This window comes from Malaya genurostris, chromosome 3 (assembly GCF_030247185.1).
Source record: "Malaya genurostris strain Urasoe2022 chromosome 3, Malgen_1.1, whole genome shotgun sequence".
Lineage (NCBI taxonomy): Eukaryota > Metazoa > Arthropoda > Insecta > Diptera > Culicidae > Malaya > Malaya genurostris.
The window spans coordinates 182,850,173-182,863,654 of record NC_080572.1 but is presented as its reverse complement, the minus strand read 5'-3'; the positions used below and the strand labels follow the sequence as shown (position 1 = coordinate 182,863,654).

The 13,482-nt window shown below is 40.6% G+C and overlaps 1 protein-coding gene across 1 annotated transcript in view; it reads left to right on the top strand.

Moving 5' to 3' along the window:
* The window catches only part of LOC131435606 (putative RNA exonuclease pqe-1), a 112,937-nt gene extending 99,455 nt beyond the window's left edge, over window positions 1-13,482 (top strand). Inside the window, exons 2-4 of the mRNA XM_058603669.1 lie at window positions 8,612-8,921; window positions 8,987-12,074; window positions 12,139-13,482. Of these exons, the coding sequence (XP_058459652.1) occupies window positions 8,612-8,921; window positions 8,987-12,074; window positions 12,139-12,535 (3,795 nt within the window). The 3' untranslated portion in view covers window positions 12,536-13,482. The remainder of the gene's footprint in view (window positions 1-8,611; window positions 8,922-8,986; window positions 12,075-12,138) is intronic.

Genomic DNA, 13,482 nt, shown 5'->3' with positions numbered 1-13,482 from the left:
TTTAACCAGCCTCAGCCGGTACAGCCACCTATCGGAAAACGGCGGAAGCAAAGTTGTACACCTGATATTATAAAAATATTACACCTCGCTTCACTATAAATTGTGTAAAAATACTCATGAAATTGAAAATTTTCGCCTATCGCGCTGGAATACCGAAACCGGAAGTAGGATCCTGTTCGAATTCGGAAAACTTTTAAAGAATTTCAAGATTTTTTATTTGCGTTTAAGTTTGTGAAAATTAACAAATTTCCTATAAAATTGAGTGCGCATTTTCTCATAAATTTGCACATATTACTGTGTAATTCCATAACCGGAAGTCGTATCAGTATGAAATTTGATAACAACTTATCACACTATCAGATCAGATCAGATGTTTGAATCTAAGTTTGTGAAAATTTGTTCAGTCATCTCTGAGAAAAGTGAGTGACTATATTTATTCACTTTTTTCGGTTCATATCACTTTGTATTTCTGGAACCGGAGATCGGATCGGAATAATATTCAATAGCAGGCTATTAGACCATAAGATCATTTCATTCAGACCAGACCATTTCATTTTAATCTAAGTTTGTGACAATCGGTTCAGCTAGATTTCGAGAAGCAATACGAAATTGCATACTTTTAGGCGATTTGACTTGCCATAAAAAGTCACGCAGCTACGCGACTGGTACCGAACCTGGAAGTTTTGATTTGCAAACATGCGCGGCGAATATATCAGGGCATAACAGCTAACTGAACTTACCCTTACCTAACAGCTATAGGCCTGTGGTGTCCTTTGCTGTATCAAGAATACGTCTCCACATAATTCGGTCCATGGCTGCTCGTCGCCAGCCACTCAAGGCACGGATGCTTCTGAGATCACCCTCCACTTGATCGATCCACCTTGCTCGCTGCGCTCCTGTTCTTCTTGTACCAGTCGGATTAGATTCAAGAACCATTTTCACTGGGCTGTCGTCCGACATCCTTATGACATGCCCAGCCCATCGTAAACGTCCGATTTTAGCTGTCCGTACGATAGGTGGTTCTCCTAGTACGATAGGTGGTTCCGGAAAGTCGACTATTTTCAAATCAACTTGAATCATAAAAATTGTTTCTCTTATCCTCGAACGAATATCTACAAACGCTCCTAAAGAAATGTTCCGGTTTTCTACCATTTTATAGAGTGCCCCCTTAAGTATATGAAATTACTACACATTATTTTTTATTTTATATCACAACCAGAGATTCTGAAGTTGATTTGTTATATTTTTTCGAATAAAACTTTACAAAATATAGTGTAAATTAAAAATTTCTATAGGTTCGAAAAACGGGCTTCACTACTGCCATCTTCTCGACTTCACGCCTCAATCTTACGAAACGTTCCATTTTGTTCAAGAACGTTAACGGCAAGTTCTCCTGTCTGCTACAGAAACTTTAAACTACAACGATTTCAACACTTTGCACACGATTATAAGTATGTGACGAGTGTGAAGCAAGCATTTTATTCCCATGTCGTTTAAATCACATGTGAATCCAATCGAAACAGAATCTAATTAAACTGACGATTTTAACCTACACAAAACACAAAAATTTGACCCGTAGTGATTGCAGCACCCCAAATAGTATCGATTGTGGCGACATCTGCAAGTGTATAATATCTGTTATCTGTGGAGTTTCGTTCTGTAAAAATTGACGCCATAACCATCTGACATGGAATACCTCACCTGTTTGTAATGATGAACAAAAAAAACAAAAACCGAATCGGCCTCGGTCGACCTATAGGACCTACTTACCTGTTGTCCATTTCAAGTGCTCGGATCACGCAACACCAGGTTGCAAGTTCAGCGAGGTGTTCACTCGAAAGACCCCACCAAGAAAAACGGATCGTTGTCGATATACTAATCCAAAAATCTTGCTCTGTGAGTGTTGCAAAATTTCATATGTTGTATTGCATTGTTTTGTTTTGTTTACTATTTCTCCGAGCAGCAGATAATACATTTACGGGCGAGCAGACGCGAGGTGGTATGCGGCGTACGTCGCCGGTGACGCCGGTTCATTACATCACTTTCGCCGCGTCGCCGATAATGATCATTACAGTTGAAGCACTTTTCTTTTCTTCTCTTCGGCGGTGGAGCCAAATGATGCTCCTCGTTTCGAAGTGTTTGTTTGTATCTATGTTATGTTTTGGCAAATGTACATCGAGTGTAATCGGGTTTTGTTTTCGCGAGACTTCTTCATAAACCCGAATAAACAACCCGGTGTATTGGATAAAAAGCATGGTACTGAAGCCATTATCAATCCAGTTTATTTTTGTTTATTGTAACGCCTGAGTTTTCAATACTTCATGTTTCATTGCAGTTAAGATTTCATAATTTTCTAAACATAACCTGTCAACTAAATTCACTGTATAAAAAATACAAGTTTTTTATTCAGAAAAAAATAAGTGTCATTATTTACTTCAAAAATTTAAACTTGTTTTCAAAATGCTTCCCCCAATAGCGTCGGACTCTGTTCACCTCGCTACAAATGCATCAAAATCTCACGGAGAAGTAGTGCTATATAAATAGCGTAACTACATAGTGTTTAGAGCACGGTTCCACCAATACATTTTTAAATTTATATTTCGTGCCGTCCCGGTTATATCGATTTTTCGTTGCACTTTTATATTGATCTACATGTTCCAAAGTTTTCAACTCATCGATTGAAGGTGAGTGTGTCCTCCAAGTGAAAATTTGAGATGAGACGATTTTTTTCCATTTCCTATTACAACACCAGATGTTCGCCATATACGTCAGGGTGAAACATCTTGAAAAATAAGAATAGAAATATGAAAATAGTGATTTTTTGTTAAAGTCCCTACAACAATGATCTGGTTTTAGTAACGAACCGCTTTAGTCTATTGTTTTAGGTTCAAATGAAATGTTTTACAATTGCATAGGATCCAACTTTCGGTTCCGGAATTACAGGGAGTAAAAAAAATTAAAAGCATGTTTTATACGTACATGGCGATGTAAAAGTGAACAAAATTTTTCGAACCTGCCGTATTACTATTATGTTGTGCGTGTTGTTTTAGTTGATGACCGGAACATTTGATGAGGAATCTCCTTCCAGTGACTAGACCTTCCTAATCCTATTCCAATTACGATTTAAAACACGAGATACCGTAGACTGTGCAATTCTCAGCTTGTTGTCGATGACACGATGAGAGAGATCCGGATTTTGAAGGTCCATGCGCAAAATTGTTTTACGACGCTGGTGTTTTTCCGACTCCATCTTCACAACGACTGCAAAACTACACTTAAATAAAAAATCACGCTCGATTCACTTGAAAAATCACGTAAAATGGTTTCAAATTAAATATACGAAAATGAATGTTATACGAACATCTCCGAAAATGAATAAAGTCATGACATAAGGTTTACGTCAATTGACCAAACGTTAAACAATCTACGTGAATTTCCGGTGTGAAAAACTCGATTTAAAAATGGCGAACAGTGGCCCTTAAAGTGTAAGTAGTGCAAATATTCGCGAGAAGTGTTAGTTAATTACAATTTTTTACTATATCGACCGGACCATTTCAGTATGAAAGTGTCCACCGCAAAACGAGTTCAAAATCAGCATGAAGCTAGAGACACTGGATCCATGTAATGCGACCCTAACCTGCATCGGTACTGTAGTAAAAGTTCTCGGATTTCGATTCCGGCTTCGGTTGGATGGCAGTGACAACAAAATCGCTTTCTGAAGGCTTGTCGATTCGAGATCCCACGACGTTAGTAGTTGCTGTTTAATGTAATGAATTAGTTTATTTTCAGCCATTGAAATTCTATGCTAATTTTCTGAAATAAATGTTTTATTTTTCATGGTATTTTTCATTTTATAGAATCTTCCTTTTGACTTCAACCAATATATAAAATAGTAATTCTCTGGTATCTAAATTTGGTATGCACTGATAGATAAATGTGATATGAACAGTACATTACATTTTACTTATGAAACACGTAACTTTTACTGCAATATGCATTAAACAGCTTCTAAATGCCAGTCCATTAAAACCTACGTGAAAAGTGGGGTGGAAAATATTCACATAACTTTTCACGTAACTATAACATGATTTTTATTTTGAGTGTACTACTGTCACTTACACAATGTAAACATTACACCTTGAACACATCACATAATACATTCACCTTCACACAATTCTAATTGAAAATAACCAAAGGCTACAGCTATTTCAAAGTGATGCAATTTTAGTCCGTGCACCCTTTACTTATCAAAAATCTTGGAGCAGGTATTGTCAGAGACACAGACGCGAGATTGGCATAGATTTTGTAGTCCTGAAAAGGACCATTCGGTTTTAGAAGATTGCGTTTGTATTCTGGGAACTAGAGTGGCAGTTTAAGATAGTTTTCTAAAAAGGTTCTTTGTGTTACTTTTGGGGTCTTGAAAAGGACCGTTAATTTCTTTGCAGTCTAGGAAATAATTATTTGGTCACTGATGATTACGTTTGTATTCCAGGAAGTAGGACGCCATTCCAAGTCATTAGTAAGTTTGAGTCTTGACCTAGAAGAAATTATTACATCAATATAATCGTAACACAAATCATACAATCGCTCATATGTTTCAATATTTGATACATGTCAATATTTGAGTGAAAGAAACTATCAAAATGCAGTACGGGATTCGTGTATATCGATAAATAACTCGAAAACAGTAACCTCTGTTTCCAAATATTTTCATAATATCTTGATAAAAATGCAATTGTATTTGAACTATACAGACGTAAACTTTATAACAACAAGTATTGTTTTTAAGCACGAATAGCCATAAAATCTTCGCTGAATGCTAAAACTTTCTTGTGCACGCTCTGTGAATCGTCTCGTGATAGAAGCGAGTTGCTGTAATAAACAGAAAAAATTTGTTTTTCATTAGGTCATGCACAAAATGTAGTCGACATTTAAACACATTCTTCACCAGATGAAATTTTGATATTAGAATACTTCTGTGGTTGTCATATTTGTTCCTTGCGACTTAAATACAATAACGATGAAGTCAAAAGAGTTTTTCATCTGGCTGATGTTCAAATGCTGGAGAGAATTATTCTGGAGTAGCTGATAAAGTATTCACTAAAAGAAACTATCGGTAACAATTACTATTGTGAGCTGAATTCATTATAATGTAAGAAAAGCTTGAAATACTGTAAGAAGATCTTCGGCATAATAACACATAATAATGACGACGTGAAACACGGCAAATTTAAAATGGATATAGAAATTTAAGCGAAAAGTAAACCTCCAGGACATTAGTTCGATTCAAAATTGTAAATTGTGTCGTTTTAAATTTAAAAATAAAATTAAAGAATAATTTTCCTATTTCTTGATTTCGTTTATTCTAAAGTTTGCTTCGTAGAAAAATTGTTATCATAAGGAGTATCAAAAAGTGGTTAGCAACATTGATTATTGAATAAAAAAGCGAAAAAATAAACATATTTTGACATCAGTTTTCGATATATTGTAGAGAAATTACATTTTTATGCATTTCACTGATTATATTGAAGAAAATCCTAGTTTCTGTGAAACGCTCGTAGTTTAGACTTAACATTCCTGGTGGCAGCTGTCCAGTTTTTTTTAACTCCTGCATGTTTTGGGACACTGTACCTTCCTTCCAAAAGTGCCGCTTGACAATTGCCCAATACCTTTCAATTGGCCGAAGATCCGGGCAGTTCGGTGGGTTGATGACCTTTTCCACGAATTGTACATTATTTTTTGACAACCACTGTTGAACGGAGTTGGCGTAGTGGGCTGAAGCTAAATCCAGCCAGAAGAGAGGAGGAGCCTTATGCTTTCTATACAGTGGCAGCATTCTCTTCTTCAAACATTCTTCCTCGTACAACTTGGCATTAATTGTGCCCTTCGTGAAGAAAATCGACGACCGCAAACCACAGGTACAAATTGCTTGCTAGACCAACACCTTCTGCCCAAACTTTTCCATCGCCACCGTGGTGTCAGCGTCGTCTAGGTCCTGGTACACCAATTTCGTATAATATTGCGGTCCGAGCAGCGCTCGAGAGTCTTCCTTGGCGTAGGTTTCGTCGTCGATCAGAATGCATCCGTCTTTATTCTGTAGAATCCGGTTATACGGTTTTTCCTGATGTACTCAACCACTTTTAAGTCCCGGCCGGGCTGGCTGGGACCCGTTTTCCTACCGGATCGGGGCAAATCCTTCATTGAGAAGGTCTTACCGAACTTCTCGATAATATGTTTGACACTGGTGTGGTGAACTTTCACCCGTTTTGCAATTTCGTTGTACGTGACACCACGAATTTTCTTTCGCGTTTCCGGATCAATTCGACTCATCATTGAAACGATAAACCGTACCGAAACCAATCGATTGTGCAGCTGTTATTGACATGTAAACAAACATTTCACCGCAAAACACGCTGCAAAAAATTAAGCCATTTCAGAGTAATAACTGTTTGAATGTTGCTAACTACTTATCGATACACTCCTTATTACCAGTCGAATCGCATACTAAAACGTGGGTGGGTAATGTCAGAGACATAACTGAATGACGTGAATACAAATAAAACTTCACACTTCTGAATATCTACAATTGTTCTCAAAAGCTAATATATTATGTGAATTGTACAAGGTTTCATTTCTTTACAGTGGCGTACCGAGGAAATTTGGCGCCCGGGACAAAATAAGATTTGCCGTCCCCATCGTTGGTTTAGTGAGCAAAAAAAAACAGTCTCGAGGTTTGGTTTGCCACCTCCCTAAAAATCTTGCGCCTGGGGCGAGTGCTAAAATAAGACGTAGTCATGACACACTTATTCTAACACACAAATTAATAAGAAAGGGAAAAGGAGAGTGAAAATTGTTTGCCTGCAGAAGTACAAACGAATACGAATTCAATGGAAAAAAAATATCAAAAAGTTCTTTAATATTCAATTTACTGAGATACAACAGTGGACACCGCAAATCATGATTTCTAAGAAGCGTCTTCGGAAAAATTACAAAATGTTGTTCGAATAATGCTTTTTATTATGCAAAACACAGACACGATGTTATTCACAACCAAATTTTTAATGCTTTATAAATACCTTTTTGCTTTTTTATTTATGACTTCTGGTCAGTCAGTAATTTTTACTTTTTTCGGTTTTTAACGATATCAAACTAACTAGAGATTATAAGAAGAGAAAGAATATGAAAATTATAGAGCCATAGTACTCAAGGAAGAGCAAGGATGTGAAGAATAAAGTGCGGAAAAGTGAGACGTGACAAGGGTCATTTAAGTAAGCAGAAGGCTTCTCGCATCTAAACTTTTACCTTCTACCAGAGGAGTCGAACTTAGGTATCTTAGCGATACGAGTCATCCGAGTCTCTGATATGTCAGAAAGTAAAGGCAAAGGTCGTTTGCCATTTACTATCCGAACCGGCAAAATGGTAAAAGGGTAAATGGCAAACGACCTTTGCCTTTACTTTCTGACATATCAGAGACTCGGATGACTCGTATCGCTAAGATGCCTAAGTTCGACTCCTCTGGTAGAAGGTAAAAGTTTAGATGCGAGAAGCCTTCTGCTTACTTAAATGACCCTTGTCACGTCTCACTTTTCCGCACTTTATTCTTCACATCCTTGCTCTTCCTTGAGTACTATGGCTCTATAATTTTCATATTCTTTCTCTTCTTATAATCTCTAGTTAGTTTGATATCGTTAAAAATCGAAAATTTATAAATACCAAACAAGTTCCCCATATATACTATTAATATCATTGAACCTTAAGGGTTGAGGGGTCTACCAATCAATATTTGCGAAAGGTTCAGCGGATATGTGATCAAAAATTTTTCATTGGCTTGTATAGTACCTAGTAAACTTGAGTTTATCTTTGGTAATACATCGCACATTCACACGCATTTGAATGCACAAAAATGCAATTAAACCCAATTTGCCAAACCACCGGAATCAAACCCCTTTCCAACGTAACACACTCGAATCAAATTGTGCGCATCTTCGATGGCAACAACATGCATGGAAAAAAAAGAGCAAGAAAGAGCAATAAAAACCGTAGCAACTTGCGTTTAACCATCGGCAGCCGAAGCCATTGTCTAAAATCACACATTCTCCGCGCACCAGCAGAAACGAAACGCACCCGAGCTTGAGATTCAGATCGGAAGAGACTTAAATGCCCCCGAAGGCGTTGAACCCTTCGGGCTGTCAATTCGTTTGATGACACGGGGTTGCAGCAGATGTTTTAACGGCGCGACATTCGACAGTCGACAGTCAATCTAATTGGTCCGCGTGTGCGAAGGAAAATCCACCGATGAAATAATGGATCATGGCGGTCCGGCATCCGATCCTACCGAGTCACCACCGGGCTTATCTAATGATCCGATGTGTTAGTTGTAGTGCCATTAATAAAATAGATAAACTGAAATTTCCTCCCATTTAAATGTAATGCTTTTTCGGTAGCGGGGGGGGGCTCTTTACGAGCTACTTCGATCGATTGAAGATGGGAAGATAACTGTCATTAGAGCGGATCATGTGTTTTTATCTGATTTTCATTTTGGTCCAAACATTCGGTTTGCTTTGATTTGATCAGCTATCAAGGTTTTTTTTTCTCCTATTTTCCTTTACAGTTGATTGCCTTGCTGGCTTTGCATCACAGTGTGGAAGCGAAAAACGACACTACCGAGGTAACCGAAGCTTCCCCTAAGAAGGAAGAAACTACTGAGAAAACCGTTCCGGTGGCTTCCGACCCAGATAATCGGGGCAAACGTAATTTGGAGTTGGGAACCCATGGTTACAATTATTACCAAACAGCTCCGTATCGGGCAGATCGCAGAATTTCCAATGCCTACCAAGATCCGGGACCCTATTATCAAACCAGCAACTATATTCATCACCCACAGTCGCTTGTTGGTCCCTCGCCAGCCCATCACTATCATGGTAGGGCTGTTTTTTCGGTTTTGATTAACATGAATGTGATATATTGGTTTGTTTTTTATTCACAGGATTCGATAGTGATATTTCCAATTCCGTCAATAGCTTCCAATCGGGGCCTCACCATCATCAGCCCGTTTACGTCGATGCACCGGAACCAATTATCGAGATTATCATAAAGGAAAGTAACGAATCGGCTCCTTATGAACATCAAGCAGCGAGTCCGATTCCTAAGAAAAAGGAAGAAGTGCAAGTATTTTACGTGAAATACCACAAAGATGATAAGCATGGAATTGTGCTGGATACTCCTGTTCCTGCTCTGAAACCTCTACCAGATGAGAGTGAAGAGGAAGAGGATCTGAGCTCTTTGCATGAAGAACCGATCGTAGTTACACCTGGGCCACCGCAGAAGACTACCACATTGAGAGCGATTATCAATCCTGACTCGGAAAAATATCACAGTAATAGCGGGATCCGGATATCATTTGGTGTTGAGGACAAGCATCAGAGTGGCCACCAACTGTCGGAGTCTGAAAGTGAGAGCGTTGCGCAACCAGTGGTAGCACTTCCGCAAGGACAACATTCACCTCAACCGCAGGCACATAATCAGTTCCAGTCTGCTCCTCCAGCACAGCAGCATCAATACCAGTACCATCAAACTAGTCAACAAAAAGCCGATCAATTCTATCAACAGCATCAACAGTTCGTTCAACAACGGTCCTTCCCAACGGCAGCTCCGTTTGCTTCTCAACCTCAATACCAGCAGCAACCACCTCAGCCACAGCAAAATTTTGTTCAAAACTTTGGACAACCGACATCTCAATCCCAATATCGTTCCCAACCACACTTTCAATATCAGCAGTTTCAAAATCCACCGCACCGTTTCCAACAGTTCGATCAAACACGCAACAACTACGTGCAACCACAGTCACAATATCGAACAACACATCAACAAAACCAACATTTCGCCCAGCAACCGGCTCGATCACAAGCTCATTTCGCGGCTCCTCCTCTACCACCGCCACCACCACCGCAACCACAACCACAACCTCAACCACAGCCTCAACAGCTACAGCAACAGCAATACTTTCCTTCAGCACAACAGCTTAGACAACCTCAACCAGACTTTCAGCAGCATACTCAACCAAAACCTATCCCAATCCCACTGCACAATATCAACAATCAACCTCCGCTAAGACAACAGTATACCCAAGCTTCTCAGCCGAATCAGTTTAATCAACCCTTCAACAGTTTCTACAAACACCAACAAACCCATCTGGTTCCCAGACCTTCGATCCAACCCATCCCGTCTCCAGCGCAGCAACAAACGCTTCCTCCATATCAACCACAGCACCAGCAACAACACCAACAACAGCAGCAACAACATCAACATCAACAACAACAGCAACCGCGCTTCCCTGAAAACAAACGCCCTCTCGCCAACCGTGGAAACTTTGTTGAAATTCCTCGGCCCGTTCAGGGAGGTCTGGTTCAGCAGGCCGCTCCCAATCTCGGTACCACTCGTACTCCCGATCAACCGAGTGGTGCGTTAGAACATCAGAACAATCTGCAGAGCATTCTTCCACTTGGTGGTGAGCTGGTGCAAAGTGTTCCCAAGTATGAAAGTCACATTACCGAACACGTTAAAACAGAGGGTCAAACGAAACTTAACTTTGTCTCCAGCCCGAACCACCAATTCGCGCAAGGACCGGCATACAAAATTCTCCCATCGCAGGAACTGATCAGTCACTCGGTCGCTCCACAGGTTGAAAGTAATTCCCAGAAAAATTACCCACATCCGCCATTGCCGACTCCACAGCAGTATGTGAGTAATGCAGTACCGCAAATCATTCCAAATTCGGAGCCCTTGAACAACAACTTGCGATTGGCAAATCATGTGTCGCATTTCATCAATGTCTCCCCTCGCACTAACTATGCTCAGCAATCACAGCAGTCGAGACCGCAACCGCAACCGCAACCACAACCACAGCCGCAACCGCAACCGCAACCGCAACCTCAGCCCCAGCCTCAACCACAGCAACAACAACAGTCATCCTTCGTCTGGAACGGAGGTCCAACTCGTTCCACCCCGAACGTTTATTCACCGACATTCCAGACCACACCAAGAACCCAACAGCCGCAGTTCCAACAACAAAACAATATTCGATCGCAAACTCTGCCTCATTTCGGAACCCGCACGACTGCCTCCTATCAAAACACACCAATCCAACCAACAACGGCACGAACCACATCCACTCAGCAACCTGCTCCAACTACAACGGTAGTCCCCATTACTTCCGATAAGAAGCAGAAAGCCCTACTAGATCTACCTGACGAGGTCCCAGATGACATTCGGCAGCATCTGCTATCGTCCGGAATACTGGAAAATGCAGACATCAGTGTGCTCGATTACGACAAGATCGGAGGAACGAATCTGGAGAATCTGCCCCCAGAGCATCTGGCTAACTTCTTCAGTTCCGGTGGAGCATCCCAGCTGGCCAGTTCAAGCAATGTGGTGTCCGTACTGAAACCCAACGGTGACAAAATAGCTGAGAAGTTCATCTCCAAAAATTACGACGTAAAAGACAAACGAGTAAAGTATGTACTTGAAGATCAGGAAGAATATGGGCAACAGAACACGGATGAGCCAACATTAGTGACCATGCCGGAAAAGCAAAATGTCGATCTGAAAGTGGTGCGGTTTGATTCATCCAGCCAGAAGAACGTTACCGATCGGTACATTAAGCAAGACTCCACCATTCTGCCGTCGGTAGATGTGGCCAACGAGTCTGAACCGGCGTATAACCGATATCTACCGCTGAAGATCAACGGAGCTCAATTTCCAATTCCGGATGCACCCGAACTGCGTGGTAGACGCATTTCCAGTGTGGTAGTTCTGGCACCGGTAGAAAATATGCTGCCAAACAATAGTTTTGTGATCAATGCCGAAGCGGAGCAGGAACGACGTGAAACGGAGGACGAACAACAGTCCCGGTACGAGCGGGATGCACTCTCGGACTCGAACAAGATCAAGTTCATTGCCGACGAGGCGTTAAAACAGTTGATCAAGAAACCGTCGACGGATAACTTCAAGCGGTGGTTGGAGCGTGAAGGTAAAACCGATGTCGATCTCCAGAGTGTTGTCCTACTAGTTACAAAGTGAGTATGAGTAGACTTAAGACTTCAGCTTAATCATATTAACATTTGATTTTTCCTTCCGTAGAAACGAGAACGACGACCAGGAGATCTTCATGTACGACATTGCGACCAAAGGCGTAACCCATCTAAACGGTGAACTGTCGTTGGCGTTCGTCAAGGTGGCCGAAGAAAATGCCAAAACCCACGATCTGGACGATATGCCCATCGTTGACAGTGGAATCGTGGAGCAAATGGAAACAGCCGGTAGTGCGCGTCCAACCGAAAACACCGACCAGGATGAGGACTCGTATACTAGCGCACAGGACTTCAGTTCGCTGGAAGACGAAGATGGGCTTGCCGAACAGTCGGAACATTACGAAACCGTCGTCAAGTTTGACCAGAAACCCATTTACGTGTATCCGATCAATAGCAAGTACCGAAGTGTGCAGATCAATTCCGGTTACAGCAGTATCAAGAATTAGGAGGCCAGGAGCGTACGAGAATGAGCGAATGAGAAATCGATCAAGTCTTCTACATAGTTCAAATTTCTACTAAAAGTGATGATGATGTGTGCATGTGTGTGCGTGTGAAGTACGAGTGCGAATAAGTTGAAGCTTCTGCTGGATGCGATCAGAAGACCATTTGAATCTCTACAGTATTTCTTTCAAAACGATTTCGACAAGCGTACCATAAACCGACTTCGCTCAGCGAAAATGTCTGCACATAAGTAAAAACAAAACAGGACACTTTTCAGATAGATTAATAGTATAGCAATTGTAGGTATTTCTGTACATATTGAAAACTCTACTGCCCATATAGAGCACGTGTTCGTGCGTGTTCGAATGGAGAATCCATGAAATACGGGGCCGGTGAAAATAAGTGACATATAACAAACGACATTCTACCCGGTAGCCTGGTAAGAATTAGGTTTTTAGAACGTCCGAAAGGAGCGAACCAAGAGTTCTGAACTCAAGCTTAGGTAGAGTTGCAAGTGACCACTAAAGTCAGTAGATCGTAGTCTGAAACCGTAACGGATGGCGCGGTTACAGTATTTTCCTTACAATGTAGTTGAAGAAAAAAGAAAATATAACGAACCCAAATATTTGGCAGATTCAAATCTTTTTCCGTAGAAGTAATTTTTCCAGAATTACTTCTTAGCGAGAATGTAATGATCATACGTGACGAATTATTTAAATAAATTAAATTATATGTTGTTAAAACGCGCTGAGCAGGTTCGACTAAACAAAACACCGCATTTTCGGAAGCGTTGTAAATTATTAATTATTTCTAAACTAGTGTTATAATTTACGTAGCCACAATATGACATTAGCAGTGCCGAGTAAAATCTAGTTTTTTTCTTTCGTTCGTTAGTTCTGTTACAGCCGAACTCTTTCTATAGAAATAAATTTAACTTGTAGCAAAAACTAAA